This window comes from Chaetodon auriga, chromosome 21, assembly GCF_051107435.1.
Source record: "Chaetodon auriga isolate fChaAug3 chromosome 21, fChaAug3.hap1, whole genome shotgun sequence".
Lineage (NCBI taxonomy): Eukaryota > Metazoa > Chordata > Actinopteri > Chaetodontiformes > Chaetodontidae > Chaetodon > Chaetodon auriga.
In genome coordinates this window covers 21,667,934-21,688,276 of record NC_135094.1, presented here as the reverse complement: position 1 = coordinate 21,688,276, position 20,343 = coordinate 21,667,934, and the positions used below count along the sequence as shown (strand labels likewise).

Sequence of the window (20,343 nt, the reverse complement as noted above, 5' to 3'; positions counted from 1 at the left end):
GAACTAAGGGAGCCGTTTAAACAAGAACGGTTTATTTAACAACATCACACAATAGTATAAATAACTACAAACGAAAAACACAGTCTCAAACTCAAAAACAGCACGTAAACAAACACTCAACTACACTGTGGCAAGCGGGAAGGAAAAAACACAAACCTAGGAACAAGGACAAACAAGCTACTGATGAACTAGGCAAGGAGTAAACACACACAGGCTACTAGAAACTACGATTTGTTCAAACACTCGAGACAAATGACTGGAAAGTCTAGCATAAAGCTGAAAACAATCTGGCAACGAGACATCTCCAGCATGCTGCTTCAATGGTGAGATAACAAATAGATAAGTTTCAGGTGTGCTGTCTCCCCCACCGAAAAGCCTGGCCACATCTCCACTGTCACACTGGAGGGGAAAACTCAAACACTACACATTAGTGCCAGCCATAACACAGAAAAACATAACACAGAAACAAAGTAATAAAACTGCTCTGCTTAACAAAGCTAATGCAGATTTGCTTTCTCTCTTTGACTTGACTGCATATTGCAAAAAAGTTGCAATATGGGGACCAAAGGAGGAATCAAACTGAATCCCACTGACACAGCCGAAAGAGCCCCACTGAGTCTCTCTCACACAACCAGAGGAGGACTCCCAATGAGTCCCTCTCAGACAGCTGGAGGAGTTGGCCCAGTGAGTCCCTCCCACGCAGCCGGACGAGTATTTCCTCAGATATTTAGTCTTTAATGTTTTCATCATTCCATTGTAGTGCCAGAATGTAAAAGAGCTTAGGACTTATTTAATGTGCTTGAATTGCATTATACAAAATATAAACTGCTCGTAGGTGAAACACAGTGGACAGATAAACAAGTTCTGCAGCAATTAATGTTACGGTCACCTATTCTTTTAATGAGCAGAGAAAAAAGGGGGTATAAATGACCTTCAAACAAAATAAGTCCCACTGAATCCTCCTCGTACAGCCCAATGAATCCCCCTGTCCCTCCCCCAGTGCCAACGAAGGAGTGCTACTGACTTTCTCTGACACATCGAGAGGCTGACCCCCAGTGACTCTGTCTCACACATCAGAAGAGAAGTACCAATGAGTGCCTCTCACAGCCACGGGAGGATGTTCGAAGAGTTTGGCACAGCTGGAGGAAAAGCCCCAGCGAATCCCTCTCACATACAGACACAGCCATCTAGAATGGCCAGCTGGTCCATGACAGGGCCTATTTAGATCCATGGCAGAACAAGCAAGCGAGAAGATAGAAGATGCCTCTGCAATAATTACTGATTAGACTTAGACTTGACTTTATTGTTCCCAATTCTTTTGTTGCAGCAGCAGGTTAAACAATACACATAAACATAGAATAAAGCAAGGAGAAAAGAGTGTTCTAAAAGAAATATACCTAAGTACATAAACATAGAATAGCACTAATTTTTTAAATTTAACAAAGTATATAAAATATAGAAAGTATAACTAAGTATATAAACAAATATTCATATTTGTTTCATTAACTGCTGTTAATTAACAGCAGTTCTTAAAAATAGAGAGAGCCAGAGCTATAAACTATGTGCAAGTTGCGAATGATAAATAAATGTGAACAATAAACAGTATTGTGCAATATTGCAGTAGTGCAAATAATATGGAACGATTAAAATATTGACTGGTAGAAGATCTCCAACATCTTGCTGCACATTTTAAATGATCTCAGCCTTCTCAGGAAATAGTCTGCTCTGGCCCTTCTTGTAGACAGCGTTGAAATCAATCAGCATCTCCTTGGTCTTGGCCACATTAAGCAGCAGATGATTGGGGTGTAGCACTGTATGCAACCTTGCATTAGCATACAGTAGGTCCAGTGTGGTGTTGTCTCTGCTGGGGCAGCAAATAAATTGGTGCAATGTTGGAAGAGTTTTGTCCAAGGGTTGTGATTAAAGTCCCCAGTAATGACTACAAACTTTTTTGGTTGCTGAGTCTGTAGGTCTGCTATGGTGGAGTGGTCACGCACTGCCTCCTGAGTCTAGCCTGTTTTCGCAGGGATGTGAACAGTGATCACAATCTTGAACTCCCGAGGCAAATAACAAGGCCACATCCCCACAGCTAGAAGCTCAATGTCCAGGCTACAGAAATGCTCCTTAATTGTATCATGTCCAGGATTACACCACTTCCCGTTCACAAACAGATCAATCTCTCCTCCCTTCTTCTTACTGCTCCGAGCCACATCTCTGTCCGCCCACACACAGCTGAAGTCCCACACTCCAGTCTGGGAAATCTGAGTGAAGCCAGGACTAAGTAAAGGCCATTAGGCTGCACTGTTGGTATTCCCACTGAGTCCTGACCATCGTGACGAGCTTGTCCGTCCTATTTGCCAAAGACCTCAGGTACCCTGTGATGATCACCAGAACGGACGGTCTGTACGGTGTCTGTGCCTTGGCCCTCTGTTTAGCTCTGGCTCTTTAGCCTCGACATCACCTCTTCAAATCGTCCAGGACTACAATCCTCTGTCTGGCCGGCAACGTGGGTTTACACAACGCGATCAGCTGCTCACGTGTAGACAATGCCCCCATACCTCTCTGCACGGCCCTCTGTTACGAAGAGTGCAAAAAGTAACAGAAGGTCCACTAAACTATATGTCTATTCTCTTCAACCTAAATTACAGCCCTTTGCTAAAAAGCAACAGTTTTAATCAAAGCCTAATATTGGAGTAATTATTTGTCTGTGTCCCACCACCCCCAAAATGGCTCAAAACACTTGATTCATCAAAGACCCAATTTTACTGGAAAAACGAAAAACCCAGAATCTAACTTTCAACATTACAATGTAACAATTCCCCCTACTTGTAAGAAAACCTCAGGGGAAATGTTACTATGCTCTACTCTAGGTCACGGATGGATTGGATGTGCGTAATGGTAGGTCACCCCCAGAGACTAGTCAAACAACTAAACACATGGATTTAACACACAAACATGAACCAAAACACAACCAAAATTAATGTTGAAATTATTAAGTAACAAAAGTGCTTCAGAAAGTTCTGATTCTCTCATTTATTATTGCAAAACCAACTTAAATTCCGTCCACTGTGGGACAGCATCAAACAAAGACAGCGTGGCACGGTCGCCTGCAAACAATTTCCAAACAAAATTAACACATCCACACAGCACAGTAAGGTTTAAGGTTTTTTCCAGTTTGTTAATATAAATAAATTAATCACAAAGAGACGATTCCCCTCCCCAGAAGTCCAAGTCCAAAAGAAAAGAACAAAAATTCCACTTAGAGAGGCGGGTGTGTGGTTCTGTTCTGTTAAACAACTGTGCTATCTCACCAGATACATCGCGTTGACAATCTGGTCCCGCTTGTGATGCTGCAGATGTTACGGCTGGAGGACAGACAAGGCCTGGACCCAAATGCAGAGGCAGCAAAACAAAGTTTATTGAGAATGTCCAACAAAAAATCACCTGAACCAGGGAATGACTGCTTGTAAGCAGAACTGAAAATTCACCGCTTCGGGGAAAAAGGTACCAAAAGTAAGTTACAAAAAACTAAGCAAAAACAAAAGTAACAAATAAATAACTCAAAGCTCAGCTAAGCTGGAACGAGTGATCAAACACAGAACAAAAGGCGACTGTGAAAAAACAACCACAGCGGAAACCACAGGAAAATTCACAGGAGACAGGAGGAGCGAGACGAGAGAAGAGCAAGACTCAGTGCGAGCTGTGTTCGACCTGGAGCTAGGAATAGTCCGGCACCGGGGCAGAGCATGAGCGGGCCGTACCCCTCCCAATCGACGAGATATTGAAAGCCTCGGCCCCGCCTGCGGACATCCAGAATGCGATTTACGGTGTAAGCGGGGGAGCCATCGATGAGACGGGGGGGGGTGGCGGTGGCGCAGGAGGCTGGAGAGGGCTATCCGTCACCGGCTTAAGGAGGGAGACGTGGAAAACTGGGTGCACTTTGAGTGAGGCGGGGAGGCAGAGCCGGTACCCGCTGGCATTGATCTTCTTGTCAATGGGATAGGGTCCAATAAACCTCGGTGCCATTTTCCGGGAGTCGGTCGCGAGAGGGAGGTCACGGGACGAGAGCCAAACCTGTTGTCCCACCTGATAATTCGGAGCCGGGATCCGGTGCCGGTCTGCCAACCGCCGGTTTCGTTCTGCGGTCCTTCCTAAAGCCGCCCTGGCTTCTCGCCATACTCACCGGACCCGGTGGAACTGGGCTTGGACGGAGGGAACCACCACGTCTGACTCCTGGTTGGGAAACAGGGGGGGCTGGTAGCCGGACATGACCATGAATGGCGACATCCCGGTGGCCGAGCTGATCAGGGAGTTGTGGGCGTACTCCACCCAAGGGAGATGGGTGGACCAGGAGGCTGGCAAGCGGGAGGCGACGCAGCGCAGCGAAGCCTCCAGATTCTGATTGGCCCGCTCCGTCTGGCCGTTGGATTGCGGGTGATACCCGGAGGTCAGGCTGGTGGATGCTCCCAGCGCTTGGCAGAACGATTTCCAGACCTGCGACGTGAATTGCGGCCCCCGGTCCGAAACGATGTCTTGTGGTATTCCGTGCAGTCTGAAAACATGTTGGACTAGTAGGTTAGCTGTCTCCAAGGCGGTGGGGAGTTTAGGGAGGGGGACAAAATGTACCGCATTGGAGAATCGATCAACAACGGTTAAGATGGTATCATTACCTTCTGACGGGGGGAGACCTGTGACGAAATCCACCGCAATGTGTGACCAAGGACGTGAGGGAATGGGCAGAGGATGTAGGAGGCCGGCTGGAGCTTGATGGGTGGCTTTGTTTCGGGCACACTCGGTACAGGCGGAGACGAAGATCCAGACGTCGGCTGTCATGGATGGCCACCAGAAGCGCTGTTGAATCAGGGCGAGGGTCCTGTGCACGCCCGGGTGACAGGCTATCTTGGATGCGTGCCCCCACGTGAGCACTGCGGACCTGGCGGCGAGGGGAACAAAAAGCCGGCCGGGGGGGCACCCGTCCGGTACTGGATGGCCCTGTTGAGCGTTGCGAACCTCCTGTTCCACTTGCCACTGGACTGCCCCCACCACACACTTAGGATGGAGGATCGTTGCAGTGTCGGCCTCCTCTTCCCTTTCTCCCTCTGGGGTGAACTGCCGGGAAAGCGCGTCAGGTTTAATGTTTCGGGAGCCAGGGCGGTACGTGAGGGTGAAGTTGAATCTGCCCAGGAACAGTGCCCATCGGGCCTGGCGTGAGTTCAGTCGCCGGGCCGAACGGAGATAGGCCAGGTTTTTATGATCAGCCCACACCACAAAAGGCTGTGCTGCCCCCTCCAGCCACTCCTGCAGGGCCAGTACCACCGCCAGCAGCTCCCGGTTCCCCACGTCATAGTTTCTTTCAGCCGGGGTGAGCCGGCAGGAGAAAAAGGCGCATGGATGTAACTTCTTGTCCGCAGGGAGGCGTTGGGAGAGGACGGCCCCGACCCCAGAATCCGAGGCATCAACCTCGACCACGAACTGCTGTTCCGGATCTGGGTGGATGAAGACAGGTGCGTTAGTAAACATTTCTTTTAATTTATCAAAAGCCGCACTAGCCTTGGGTGACCAGGTGAAGGTAACTTTACTGGAGGTTAACTGAGAGAGGGGGGCTGCTATTCGGCTGTAGTTCCTAATGAACCTGCGGTAAAAATTAGCAAATCCTAGAAATCTTTGCAAGTGCTTTCGAGTAACAGGGACAGGCCAATCCCTCACCGCCTCCACTTTAGTGGGATCGGCCCGGAGTTGCCCCTTTTCCACCACGTAACCCAAGAAACTTACTGTGGTCCTGTGAAACTCACACTTCTCAGCCTTTACATACAACTTGTTCTCAAGGAGTCTATTCAGCACGTCTCGGACGTGGTTCACATGTTCTGCCTGGGTGCGAGAGAAGATGAGTATATCATCTAAATAGACGAAAACCACTCTGTTTAGCAAGTCTCTGAGAACATCATTAACTAGAGATTGAAAAACTGCTGGTGCTTTGGTTAGCCTGAATGGCATCACCAGACATTCAAAATGTCCGAGGTGAGTGTTGAACGCTGTCTTCCACTCATCTCCTTCTCGTATTCTCACCAGATGGTATGCGTTGCGGAGATCCAGCTTGGTGAAGACTGAGGCCTGATGAAGAGGGCTGAAAGCAGAGTCAATTAAAGGGAGAGGGTACTTGTTTTTAATGGTAATATCGTTCAGGCCGGTGTAATCTATGCAGGGGCAGAGCGACTTGTCCTTTTTCTCCACAAAGAAGAACCCTGCCCCTACAGGTGAAGAGGATGGTCGGATGAGACCGGCCGCCATGGAGTCATTTATATATTTTTCCATAGCTTCCCTCTCGGGCCTGGAAAGGTTACACAATCTTGCCGTGGGAAGGGGGGCCCCGGGGAGCAGATCTATGGCACAGTCATATGGCCGGTGTGGCGGAAGAGAGCACGCTAAGTCCTTGCTGAACACCTCTTTCAAATCGTGTTACTCACGGGGAACGGTAGACAAGTCGATTTCCTCCGGCGGCTGGGCGGGGCTGGTGGTCCTGGCAGGGACTGCAGACCGCAGACAGTGAGCATGGCAGTGCGGGCTCCAGTCGCGGATGGTGGCCATAGCCCAGTCTATATGTGGGTTGTGGCACTTGAGCCAGGGGATACCCAAAATGATGGAGGTGAGTGGAGAGGAGATAACAAAAAGTTCAATGTGTTCATGGTGGTTGCTAGAGAGGATCAGTTCGAGCGGTGCGGTTTTGTGAGTGACTGTTTCCAGCAATCTACCATCTATGGCTATTACCTCTTTGGGTGAAGTGAGCTTAGACAGAGGGAGATTGTGAGCCTTAACAAGGTCTATGTCTATGAAGTTGTCATCGGCACCCGAGTCTACTAGAACCTGCACCTGCAAAGTTTGTTGTGCTCCGTGTATCATACCTGGCACCTGGATCCGTGAGGAGGATGAGGTCTTTTGGCAGTTCTGGGCATTGTCTCAGGAAGTGGCCTCCTTGCCCACAGTAGAGGCATAACTTGTCCCGGACCCGTCTTTGGCGTTCCGCTGGTGTGAGGCGGGCTCGCCCCAGCTGCATGGGTTCATCGGCTGGTCTGGGCAGGGTTTCGGGGGCGGCTCCTCGGGTGGCGAGTGGGGCTTCAGCGGAGGTGGTCGGGAAACTAATCAGTGGTTGTCTCCTGTGTTTGTCTAGCCTCTCTCTCTGTCTCTCCCTCAGCCGGTTATCTAAACGGATGGCTAGATCAATCAGGCTGTTAAATGAGGAACTGTCTTCACGCGTAGCAAGCTCATCCTTAATTTCCCCCGCTAGCCCCTTAACAAACACGGCCTGGAGCGCAGCGTCACCCCATCCACTTTCCGCAGCCAAAATGCGGAAGGTGATGGCGTACTGCGAAACCGACTGACTGCCCTGGCGTAGATCTAGCAGTTGCCCTACGGCCTGTCTGCCTTTCACGGGGTGATCAAAGACTCTTTTCATTTCCTCCGCAAAGTGGGAGAAATCGGTGGTTAAATCAGTGTGCTGACTCGAGATGGCTAACGACCAGGCTGCGGCTTGTCCGGTGAGTAAACTCATCACAAAAGCTATTTTTGACTGATGGGTGGAATAAGTGCTGGGTTGTTGGTTGAAGACTAGGGAGCACTGGTGCAAAAAGTGGGCGCATGTCCCTAAATCACCTGAGTATCTGGCAGGGATAGGAATGAAAGGCTCTCTGGGCTGTGATGGTGGGACGGCTGCTGGGTCGCCCGCTTGGGGAGTTGGTGGAGCGTCTGGAGGCGGAGTCAGCCGGTCCTTTATGCCCGCCAGCTGGCCGCCGAGCTGGTTCACATTAGCGGACAGTTGTTGCAGGTGTTCCATCACCTGCCGCAGAGTCGACTCGTGCTGGCTGACAAGGGCCCCTTGGGAGGAGAGGGCCCTTTTCAGTTTTTCACTCTCTGCTGGGTCCATTGGGTTGGCCGGACTATTCTGTTACGGCTGGAGGACAGACAAGGCCTGGACCCAAATGCAGAGGCAGCAAAACAAAGTTTATTGAGAATGTCCAACAAAAAATCACCTGAACCAGGGAATGACTGCTTGTAAGCAGAACTGAAAATTCACTGCTTCGGGGAAAAAGGTACCAAAAGTAAGTTACAAAAAACTAAGCAAAAACAAAAGTAACAAATAAATAACTCAAAGCTCAGCTAAGCTGGAACAACCACAGCGGAAACCACAGGAAAATTCACAGGAGACAGAAGGAGCGAGACGAGAGAAGAGCAAGACTCAGTGCGAGCTGTGTTCGACCTGGAGCTAGGAATAGTCCGGCACCGGGGCAGAGCATGAGCTGGCTTAAGAAGCCCCGTAATTAATGATGAGGTGCAGGTGCGTCTCATGACGCTCGCAACCTGAATGACCTGGCTCCGTCTCTCTCTCTCACTCTGACCTGCTGAGAGAAGGAAAAGGAAAAAAAAGGGCATGTGAACAGGGGAAAAGACAACTCAGGACCACAGCCTTAACAGCAGAGGCCCCTTCAGACCCCCAAAAGCCAATCGACTCCTCGGTTTTAAATCCACCATCCAAGGAAAGTAGGTTAATTGCTCTTTCGTGCTGCTGACCTTCAAACTCTCTCTCTCTCCTCCCTCTCTCCCCTCTGTCACTTCCCCTTTTAACACTTCTGAAGCACTCATAAAATAAAATAAACAATTAATAACAAAGAGTCCGTTTCATAGTCCATCGTGCCCGTGTTGCATCAATATGGCCACAGATCTACGATCTACAATTTCTTACAATTTTTTTTACAATTTCTTTCTTTTATTTTTATTTAAATCCTCACTCTTTTGTATATACTCTTTTTGTTTCTAATCTGCATGCACTTCTTATATTAATCTTTACTGATGCTGCTGTATTCTGGAATTTCCCCTGGCGGGACAAATAAAGGAATATTGATCTTGATCTTGATCTTGACAATCAGAGAAAAAAAAATTCAAACATTCACTTCCTCTCCCTCTCAAAATACCTTCAGCAAGGTGGACCTAGGCAACCATTCCAGCAACACAGCAGGGGTTTGGCCCGTGGTTTCGTGTATTGCTGTACTGATGGCCAACCGGAACACGGGCAGCCATCGGTCCCAATCTTGATGGTGGTCTCCAACAAAAGAGGCAATCATGGTCTTCAGGGTTCCATTGAAACCCTCTGTCAAATTGGTCTGAGGGTTGTATACTGTGGTGAGCTTCTGGGTCACGCCCCAGGTTCCACACAAACTGGTCATGAGCTGGCTGGTAAATTGGGGGCCACGGTCTGACACCAGGTAGGTGGGTACTCCCCAGCGAGTGAAAATATCATTTTTTAGAATTTGACAGACTTTTGGAGTTTTGACATCCCTGAGACGAAAAGCTCTACCCATTTACTGAAATAGTCCACCACCACCATGAGGACTGAATTCCAGGCCTTGCTGAATGGAAAAGGGCCCATGAAATCCACGCCAAATCATTTCCCCGTGTGCACTGACCTCTGAGGACTGGAGGAGCCCAGCTGGCTTGTCATTTGAGCCTGGCATGTATGGCAAGGCCGGACATGACCCCAAACGTCCTTACGAATGCTCGGCCACCAAGCCACCACACCAGAATTTTCAGGATTGTCTTCATCCTTCCCAAGTGCCCTCCAAATAGGTTATTGTGGAAGTAAGCCAGGAAACCTTGGACCAACGCAGCTGGGACAACTAACTGAAAGTTATATCCTCCATACTTGGAGGGAACACCTTGATATAAAACGCCTTGCTGCAGTTGGTAGTGAATGTGGTCCGGTGTGCATTGACCCAAAGACTGGACAAGCTCCAGACACAAGGGTGTCCAGACTGCTGAGCCTTCTTAATATCCTGTAAGGAACTGGGGAGGTCAGCCCAGTGAGTTTTTGCCACAGCCACGCACACATTGCCCTCTTCAAGTGGAGGTGCTCGGGATAGGGCATCAGGGACAACATTACAGCAACCCTTCTTGTAATGGACCCGGAAGGGGAAAGCTTGCAGCCTCAGCGTCCACCTGTTAAGACAGGATGATGTCTTTGGACAGTTGAATGCCCAGGTCAATGCATTGTGGTCTGTGAAGATGTCAAAGGTCTCTCCTTCTAAATAATGTTGCCACTTTTCCACTGCCCACACAACGGCCAGGCATTCTTTTTCTGAGGTGGAATACCTCAGTTCAGCACCACAGAGAGCTCTTGAAGCAAAGACAATAACCCTTTCTTCCCCTTCTGTTACCTGTGCTAGGACAGCCCCCTGGCCCACATCGCTGGAGTCACAGTGAACTTGAAACCCCAGGAGTGGCCTCGGCTGAGCTAACACTGGGGGTGACTGCAGCAAGCTGTCCAAAGGCGGCTTCACACTGCTCTGTCCATTCCCAAGGCACCCCTTTCTTCTTGAGGTTGTTCAGTGGGGCCACAATGTCTGTCAGCCGGGGAATGAACTTATGATACCAGTCCACCATTCCCACAAATCTCTGGAGACTCTTCAGATCTGTGGGAGCTGGGTAGGCGGTGATTAAATTAGCCTTTCCTGGGTCGACCTCAACCCTTTACCTGAAACTACATGCCCCAGGAAGGTAAGTTGAGTCTGGACAAGGTGGCACTTTTTTACATTGAGGGTGAGATGGGCTTGGTACAATTTCTTAAACACTGCCTCACTGTGGGCTAATTGGACCAAGCTGTCCACACTATTTCTTGTGAAATCAACTACAGTATGTATTCCGATGGACTGAAAAGCAAAACAACAATAACCCATGGCTAGAATTAAAACAAAATCCATATAGTACTGCCTCAATTGTGGACCTTCCCTTCCTACCACAGTCGATCAGTTGTTTAATCAAACATCATTATTGTAAGAACAACACAATCTCTGTACATACACTCCAATTTTGCACAACCCTTTCTCTATGACCACTAAGACAGTCTTGCAACTCACTCACTCACACACACACACACACACACACACACACACACACCTAAAACCTAGAATATTTTCTTAACTCATCTAAACTCAAAACATACCCAAAAACAAAAGCCACATACCTGACCAGAGGTATCAGCCATGATAAACATCCATAAAGATAACCCAAATTCTTAATTACCACATCAACTCCATCTCTCATTACCTCCTTTTACTAATCCACCATCCACAATAAAGATGCAGTCCATCATTCACACGCAGAGCTGCCATTACCCAAGTTATTTCTACCCTTTTGGGGGATGGGAGGAATGGGAAAAGAAAGAAAGAAAGAAAGAAAGAAAGAAAGAAAGAAAGAAAGAAAGAAAGAAAAAAGAAAGGATAAAAAAAGGTAAAAACAAATATATATTAAAAATTAATAAACAAAGAAAACAAAGAATGTCATTCAGCAAAGTCACTCAGTCTGAAAGTGGTCCAAGGCAGTCCGTCTGTCACCCATTGGGGCTTCCATTTGTGTTTGTGCTTCCATGTGGGGTGCCTCCCACTTGCCTTTTCAGTGACCCAGTCCAGCTTCATTCCTCATTGTTATACAAATATCATGTAACACAGTGTAACTCCACATAGAACTACTTTACCTTGCAGAATTTCACAGTTGGATCGGACTCATCTAGGTTTGACTCTAAGAGCAAATGTGACATGCAATTGAAGAGGACAAAACCTTTATTTACTGAATTTTTAAGCCACTCAAAACTAAACAAGTAAAAGAAAATGCCAGCAAGATGCTGTCTCTGGTAAACTTTTTTGTCCAAAGCTCAATGAGTCAAAAATTTCCTCCAAGGTAAGTTTTGTTCATGTGTTCATCTGTTTGTGTGTGCTACCCAGGTAGTATGTGTACACAACTCACAAAAAGTTAGGGATATTTGGCTTTCGGGTGAAATTTCAGGATGAACCTAAGATGCACTACAACCTTTACAGATGAACTTAATTTGACCTTCTCTAAACTTTTCAATGCACGTGTCCAACTGTTCAATGTTTCAGTACTTTTTGCACAACTTGCTGTCCTCTAACAAGGAGCTGAATGGCAAAATTCACAACAGGGGTTTGATCCATGGATTGACCAATAAATTTCCTGGTTCAATTTGTATGAATTGGTATTTAAACAGTCCTCTTCATCATACTGTTCACATTTTGACATCATGAGACTAAGACGACGCCTAACAATTGATCAACAGTACCTTGCCATTGCGAGGCTTCAAACGGGATGTTCTCAGAGGAAAGTGGCCACTGAGCTGAGTGTCACAGAGTGTCATCAGCAGGTTGCAACGGAGATACAGACAGACTGGAAGAATCACAGAAAGGCACAGAAGTGGACGTCCTATGGCCACATCTCACACCGATGATCGCTTCATGGTGAACAGTGCCCTGTGGAACAGGATGATGAATGCCACTCAAATCCAGGCACGTTTAAGGGAGGTGAGAGGCACCCAAGTGTCACGTCAGACCATTTGAAACCGTTTACATCAGCGTGGTCTGCATGCTAGATGACCTGCAATGGTACCTGACCACACCACCAGGCATAGGCGACATCATCTTGCATGGGCCAGGGAGCATTTACACTGGATGAGGGACCAGTGGGCCTCAGTGCTGTTCTTTGATGAAAGTCAATTCACATTGAGCAGAAATGATGGCCGCCAACGATGTTGGAGACATCAAGGAGCGCTGTAACAGGCTAGTGGAGGACCCAATTGCAGTGCTGGCCAATATACAGGGGATAAGGGGAAATGGACAACCGGAGCAACAATGCGCCCTACTGAGCAGAGAGCCGGCTCAGAAGGAGTTAGTGTGAGGAGAGCGGATTGAACACGGAAATCACGGACAGATTTCGGCATGGTCAAAACCACTCTCAGAGGAGGAATATGCTCTTTGAAATCACCGAGGCGGTAAGATCTGCACACCCGCAGACACAGGGCTAGGACGGAAGGAGTAGTCAGGAACAGGCGAGGTTGGACACCGGAGATCAGTCTGGACAAGAACGCTGGAGAGTCTGGCATGATGCAAAGACACTCTGGCGACTGGGAGGAATGACAGTGTATGGTTTAAATACCCTCCTGATGACTCTAATTGGCTAGGTTTGCAGATTGGCAGGTATGGGGCGTGGCTGAAGAGCTGCAGCACAGGTAAGTGCTATGCTGGACTGTGACAGAGAGCGCTATGCATCAGCCACTGTTATCACCAGACGAGCCTTTGGTGGTGGTGGTGGTGGTGTTACGGTGTGGGTAGGTGTGTCTAGTCAATGTAGAACTTGTAACTCTGTACCCCAGAACCTCAATGACCTGAGGGCTGCCCTTCAAGAGGAGTGGAATGCCATGCCTCAGCAGACAATAAAAACAGCATGTGGACAGCATGTGATGTCGTTGCCAAGCTGTAATTGATGCTCAAGGGCACATGAGAAGTTATTGAGACATTGACATTTTTTGTTGTGGTTTAAAAAAAAAATCTGCACATGGTCTCGAATTGTCCTTTTGTTACTCAAAAGGCCCAACCATACATGTAAGTTAAAAGAAGAAGTAATATTCCCCAGTGAGCAAAAAGTGGTCCAAAAAACGTCAAAAAGACGTGTTCTTCGTACATCCAGAAGACGTCCTCAGAGAAGCCAGAATGAAAGTTTTTTTTACATCTTTTCCAGACGTTGAATAGATGTTAAACTTTCAATGTTACATAGACATCATTAAAATACATTTTTGGTACGTAATTAATGAACGTCAAGCAGACGTTGCATAGGTAGCCAGAATGAAAGTTATTATTACGTCTTTTCGAGACGTTGAATAGATGTTTAACTTTCAATGTTATATAGATGTTATTAAAATACGTTTTCTGCACGTCATTACTAAACATCCGGCAGACGTTGTACAGGGAGCCAGAAAGAATGTTTTTACTACATCTTTCCTAGACGTTGAAAAGACGTTTTACTTTCAATGTTATATAGACATCATTAAAATACGTTTTCAGGACGTCATAAAGGTTACAGGCGTCACTAAACTAAGTTTTCAAATAAAATTGTTTAACATCATGAAGACCTTATTGAAGGCGTCAGAATGAACATTATTGCATCTTGGACATTGTTATTTACTCATTGCAATACGTTTTAGACAATTATTGGACATCCAGAAATCCTGAATGTATGTCAACATAGCCCACATTTTCTCTGGCTCTTCAATTTTAGCAGGGTTTACTCGTAAGAACATCTTATCAAAGTTGTATACCTCACCTGTTCAAGTTTTCTACATTGTATAACAGCTTCTTTACACTCTGGTCATTGCATTTCATGGTAGACAGTATCTGATGCAACATTCTACATGGATTTTCCACAACAGACATGATTTTTGACATAATTGTTTTTAATATGACCTGTAACAAACCAGTAATACAAAAAATGAAAAATGTTAACTATTTTAAAAACAGTTTTATACGAAGAAATCGAGAAAAACACTGAACTTTCTGAACAGAAACTCACTCACACAATCTCACTCTCACACACACAACAACACTCTTTCCCACTCACAAGCTCACTCTCACAACAACCAAGCAAAACTTTTGTAACAACCTGAATGTATATGAAAATATAAGACACCAAACTCACACTGACACAAAAAAAAACACGCGCACACACACACACACACACACACACACACACACACACACACACTCTTCCAGGGGCATGTTTTAAATGATCCGCAGCAGCCATCCTGATGGTTGATTCAGTGGCTGTGGGGTCACACTGCATCACAGCCATCCATATGGACGACCCTGAGATAACACACCCAAAACAAACGACTGTGGAAAGAGTCATGGAGACGGCATTGTCACAAGTATTACAGATAGCAGGGAGGGCAGTGCTGTGTGCTCTGGCCTAAATACAGAGAGTCACCATGTATGGCAGGTAGAGGACCCACTGGTTAGCTTTAAATCATCCGACAAAGCCTGGGAGACACCAGACAGTTAGCAGCGTGGCCCCGGCCTACTAGCTTTTATCGCTACGTCATGCTTAGCGAGTTAGTGTAGGCGTACTGCCAGCCGGCTAACTGTAATGGCCTAACTGTTTTTCAAATTGGATAAGTCATAGTCTGGAAAGGTGTGTTGAACTTAGATAAGCAGACATAGACTTGTGAATTTTAGGTTTTTGTGGGAGTTAAATCTAAATTCTTACCTCGGGTCCTGTTGTAATGACGTTGCTTCACTTGTCTCTCCTGCCGCTCCTGCTACTGCTCCTGCTGCTCCCATGTGTAGACAGAGTGAGTGCTGTGTTGCCAAATCACACTGCTAGCTTGAATTACAGTACTATACACAAATGGTGAACAAAGAACATGCAATGCTAATGCTGTAAACAACCGGAGTCACCACAGATTTTCCAAATAAAAAAATGAAAAGAAAAACAGTTGACATCCACGTGATCTTTGGCGCATGTGTAATCTCAAAACACAACCCTTAACAATATACTTCACTCAGAGATCTCTTCCCGTCACTCTCTCTCTGACTTTTCCCAAATAGATATCAAACATAATCTGACTTTCTTGAAGATAATTCCTTCATTCAGTAACAGGCAAACATATTATTACTGTGCCCTATGGTAAACTCGTAGTTTAACTTCACCAGCTTAAATTTACTGGCTGGTCAATTTCTGTGGGTTGCAACCATATTACCAGTAATAAGAGTTATTATCACATTATATTGTACATAACTTCAGTACTATTGTAATATTATCATTACTATGCTGCTATTATTATTGTTGTTGTTGTTGTTGTTGTTGTTGTTGTTGTTATTATTATTATAGTGGTCACGTCACATAAATTATCAAAAAGTCACAACTGTTTTGTTTTTGCTGATCAGTCAGCTGTCATGCCTCATCAGTCTTCCCCTATTCCAGTGGATCAGTGACCCATCTCAGGGGCTATACATTGCTTATCCAGACTTATATATATATTTGATTGAATCATCAGGTAGCATTAATGTGGACATTACAAGATTCCAGCATGAACTGGTCAGGGTGCTGAACTGTTCTGCATGTGCAAAAGAACAATAACACGTCATATGATGTCATCCACTCTCATGGAAATAAAAATTGAGGCCACTGAAGTCAATGTTTACAGATTCATTTAAAAGTCAATGTGTTTTGGACACCAGGAAATTTGTGAGCAGATGATAAGGACAAGAATCAGGAGAAAGAGAGTTAATTTTTAGCTTTCGTGGAGGAATGGTGGCTATTTCTGCCCGGAGGTGTGTGTGGATGCAGAGTCAGAGCCAGGAGAGGTGGGACTGTGATGTGAATGACTTCACAGAAACATGTTTGTATTCACAGAGGAACTCCCACCAGTGCAGAATTGAGATGAATGTCTAAATTCTAAATTCTAAATCTAAAGTGACAATGTGGCAGGAATTCTGATGTGACTGCTCATACTGTGGTCACATAGCATAAACTCAGAACTGTATGAGATATGTTGTGAAAAAACACACATATAACTATAAAAAAAAATCTGCTCTGGACCTGCAGTCTAAACCAAGTGTAAACTCACTGTGATGATACCCATTGGTTTGTGCACTACCCTTTGAGGGCTTTAGTTTGGTATTTTGGTCAACGCCATGTTAGTTTTTGGAGCCATAAGTGACCATATTTGGATGATAGGGTGGAACTGCGGAGGATATGCATTGCTACATTTCTATCCTGACTAGCACTGACTAAGAACCCAAGGACACACTGTGGCACTGTTCTCAATCACAAGATAGTCACGCCCTAAAGTAGAGGTGGGGAACCTTTTTCCTGTGAGGCCTCTTTCAGTTTTTCCTAAACTTTAACGGTCATACTAAATAATTGAACACATATATCACACTTACCCCTGTGATGGCTGGAACTGCCAGTTTGTCAGTCTTACTACTACACTACTACTGTAGTACTACTACAGTAGTAAGATGTGGCTCAATGATCTTGTGTAGTAGGTTCATATTAGCTGGTTCCACATTAAACAATGTAGCAAACTTGTTCAGTTTCTTTCATGTAATTTTCATGTCCCAAAACCTCTGAAGAAGTTCTGCACACTCACCAGCATGTTCAGATGTCATTGCAGGCTTTTGTTGTTGGAAAATGCCCAATGTTACCCCTGTAGCAGAACTGGTCTGTAGCTGACCCTCTTCTCCCCTCTTTGCATTTCTCAGGAGAAGTGTAGTGATAAAACAATCAGACTTTTAAGAGTTATTGACCATCTGGAAGGTTCACAGGAAGGTGTGAACTCAGGCAGAGACAGGATGTCTGGTTTAGAGACATCTTCTCACACTCTTTCAGGGCAACAAGAGTCACTGATAACACTTTTACTTCAAATTTACATCTGCTCAAGCCGTTCTCATGGAGGTGCTAACTCTTTCTTGATAGCCCATGGGAGTTAAGGACAATAAAACTGCCTGGATGGACAAATGCCATGTCTCAAAGCAGATAATGCTGATGGGTTGTAAATTAGACATTCCTGAAGCAAACTGTTCTGTATGTCTGAGTGCCTTTTTGCTTAACCTACCAAATTAACCAAATCTCTATGTTTGATTTAACTGTAGATGTTATTACATTGCTAAGCTCGTGATCTGGACAATAACAATGCTTTCCTGGTTTTTTTAACTTACAGGATGACGAAACTGTGAATTTAACTATTTCAAAGGTTTTCTCTGAGTTTCTACCATGGAACCATACTGCCATCTAGAGGTTCATAGCGGTTAGGTTGAATGTGCTTAGCGAGAGACATTTATTAATAAGTAACCATAATAGCGATAATCATTTCGGCAAATATAGCCTGCCCTTCTTTATTCCTTCATCATATTAAAGTTGTTATACCCTTAGTCATCATGTTTATTAGGATTAGTATTAGAAAATGTTACCATGTTCATTGTTTAATGTTGTCATTATTCATAAGAATTGTCTAATGCATGTAGTGAACACGCATGTTGTTGTTGAAGTGCCATTGAAAATTGATCATTTAAAATATATTCGATTGACCATAATGAGAAACAGATGAGCCCTCGTATGAATCATTAATTAATTCTCGCTCTGTGAAATGAAATCATGTTGCGCGTCTGCGAACCATCCCACATGGTTAGACACACCCTGGAGCGATGATAAAGTTAGTCGCGCGCAACGGAGTTCAGTCTTGTTTTTGTTTTCAGTTAGTTTAGTTGTGTTTTTCTTTCGTTCAGTTTTTCTTTAGTCTTGTTCTGTTTTAGTTTAGTTCTGTCTTAGTTTGTGTTAAGTTCTTTGTCTTTAGTTTTCAAGTATTTTTCTGCTCCGTCGTTTTCTCAGTCTTTTTGTTGCTGCTCACAACTACGCAGAGTGGCCTGATTTAATTCTGCAGAAAATGCACTTTTCTAATCTTCGTGAAACTTTCATTTTTGCTCGCCATGCCAAGCCGCATAATTCCTATTTTTGTTGTTAAAGTCTAGTCACGTAATAATAATTTTGAAGACATTTTCAACCGGCCATTGAAGAGATTCTCAATCTTATTATTAGTAATCAAAAGCCTTGCCAAACGGCCAACAACTAACTGACCGCACCGAAGACCTGTAGCCTGCTGCTGACCCACTAAATAACCATCGGAAGCCGTTCCTCGTCTGTAACCGACACCGAAGACCCTCAGCTCCCGAGACATCCCTGTCCGACACCAGCTCTCAACAGTGGTTCCCTTGATTTGTCCGGCAGACCGCTGTGCAGATCAGAGTGACGGACGATGACGCGGAGCCTCTTCGTGTTAGTTCGGGGCAGACCTCTACAGGAACGTCGCTGACAAAGTAGGCATACTTAAGCGGTTTTGAATAAGAGTTGGTCCGTGAGGTTGAGATAGTCAATTTGTTTAAATTCTCCAAATCGTTCATTCAACAAATTAACTTCATATTCGCGTCCCCATTTCCCTTTAAAACCTACTTCTCACTATCGCCAAACTAATTTTTACCATTCTCTTGCCATAAGTTCCTCTGTGCAGTGTTTGTGTTAATCTACCTCATCCATATAATCTATCGCATCATCCATGATTCATATTCATTTCATTATTGTATTTAATAAATAATTTTTTGCATACAAGTCGTTGTCAGACGGTGTCCTTTTGAGCTGGATATAAGCAATCCCTGTACTGAGAGTTTACGCCTTAGATTATCAGACTGATCTACTGTTGGTTCATTCGTTCACTAGATCAGCATTATAAGACACGATATACAAAATCCTTCTTGGCTGAGGAAGGTTGGTGCCCGGCTCTTATTAACGGATGTAACATTAATTTAGAGGTATTTCCCCTACACCCCTTTCCAGTCTCACGTGCCACAGCCTTGATTTTGCTTTAAATTATTTCACATTTGAAAGTAGAGAACCGATAAGCTGGCTGGAACTTTGGAGATTGAGGTTCAGCTCTGACAGGTACTTAGTAATGCCCATCACAAAGGCCAAATCACACAGCCACTTGCTATCACTGAGTGCCACAACAGGTTTTCCTGTAATCTCCATTGATTCTTCAAGACAAGCTGCACTAGAGGATACTCTGCCTTATTGTCTAATTTATTCTAAATGGGACCATGGGACCATCATTTACAAAATGAACATTGTGCTGTATTGAAGAAGACTTGAACTGAACATATCCCACTTCCGCACTTTAGATATGTACCATACTAAATAGTTTGGAAATCTGACCATGTCTGTGAAAGAATGTCTTTACATTTATGAAAAATAAATAGTAACAACCTAACTTAGCAGGTATTCAGGGAGGGCCCACAATCTATTTTTCCACGGTTGCCATTTGATTACATTCAAGCTCGCAAGCTGCATACACATATATATACATATATATATTAAAAAAACAAAACTTTTTAAAAAAACACAGCTTCAGTTAGTCATGTATATGGATCCCATTGCAAAGTAGGTTATAATTGAATGCATGTATATGGATACAATGAAAAATTATCTATAGTTCATTTAGTGTTGAAAAGTAAAACTTCAAGTTGCAAGATTTTAAAATCAATACTTAATACAACATTAGTTCAATGTAGATGCAAGACCTTAATTCATTCTAAGGTAATATGTGGAAAAAAATACTACAATACTAATGTTAGTTCCCTTTGCAAGATCAAAACAAAATTCAACAGTGATTCAACTTTGATCCACAATGTTGATTCAGGCAACGTTGAAATGCTGATTGGACATTCAGAATAGACTCCATCTCATGCAACCCCCTATGTTTGTCTTATGTGTTTCTATTCCAAAATGTCGCCTTTCTCTGTCTCTTTCAGCACTGGCTAACTGAGTTGGAGATCTTTGCTGTAATTTTTGCAGCTGCCATTCATGACTATGAACATACAGGGACAACCAATAACTTCCATATTCAGACAAGGTAATTCCCACCCAGCATTATTTATATCAGTTTAATCACTGCAGTTGCTCAGGAAA

The 20,343-nt window shown here is 44.8% G+C and overlaps 1 protein-coding gene across 1 annotated transcript in view; it reads left to right on the top strand.

Moving 5' to 3' along the window:
- Positions 1-20,343, top strand: part of pde1ca (phosphodiesterase 1C, calmodulin-dependent a) — a 134,342-nt gene that overhangs the window by 41,059 nt on the left and 72,940 nt on the right. Inside the window, exon 9 of the mRNA XM_076721407.1 lies at positions 20,187-20,287. Coding sequence (XP_076577522.1) covers positions 20,187-20,287 — 101 coding nt within the window. The remainder of the gene's footprint in view (positions 1-20,186; positions 20,288-20,343) is intronic.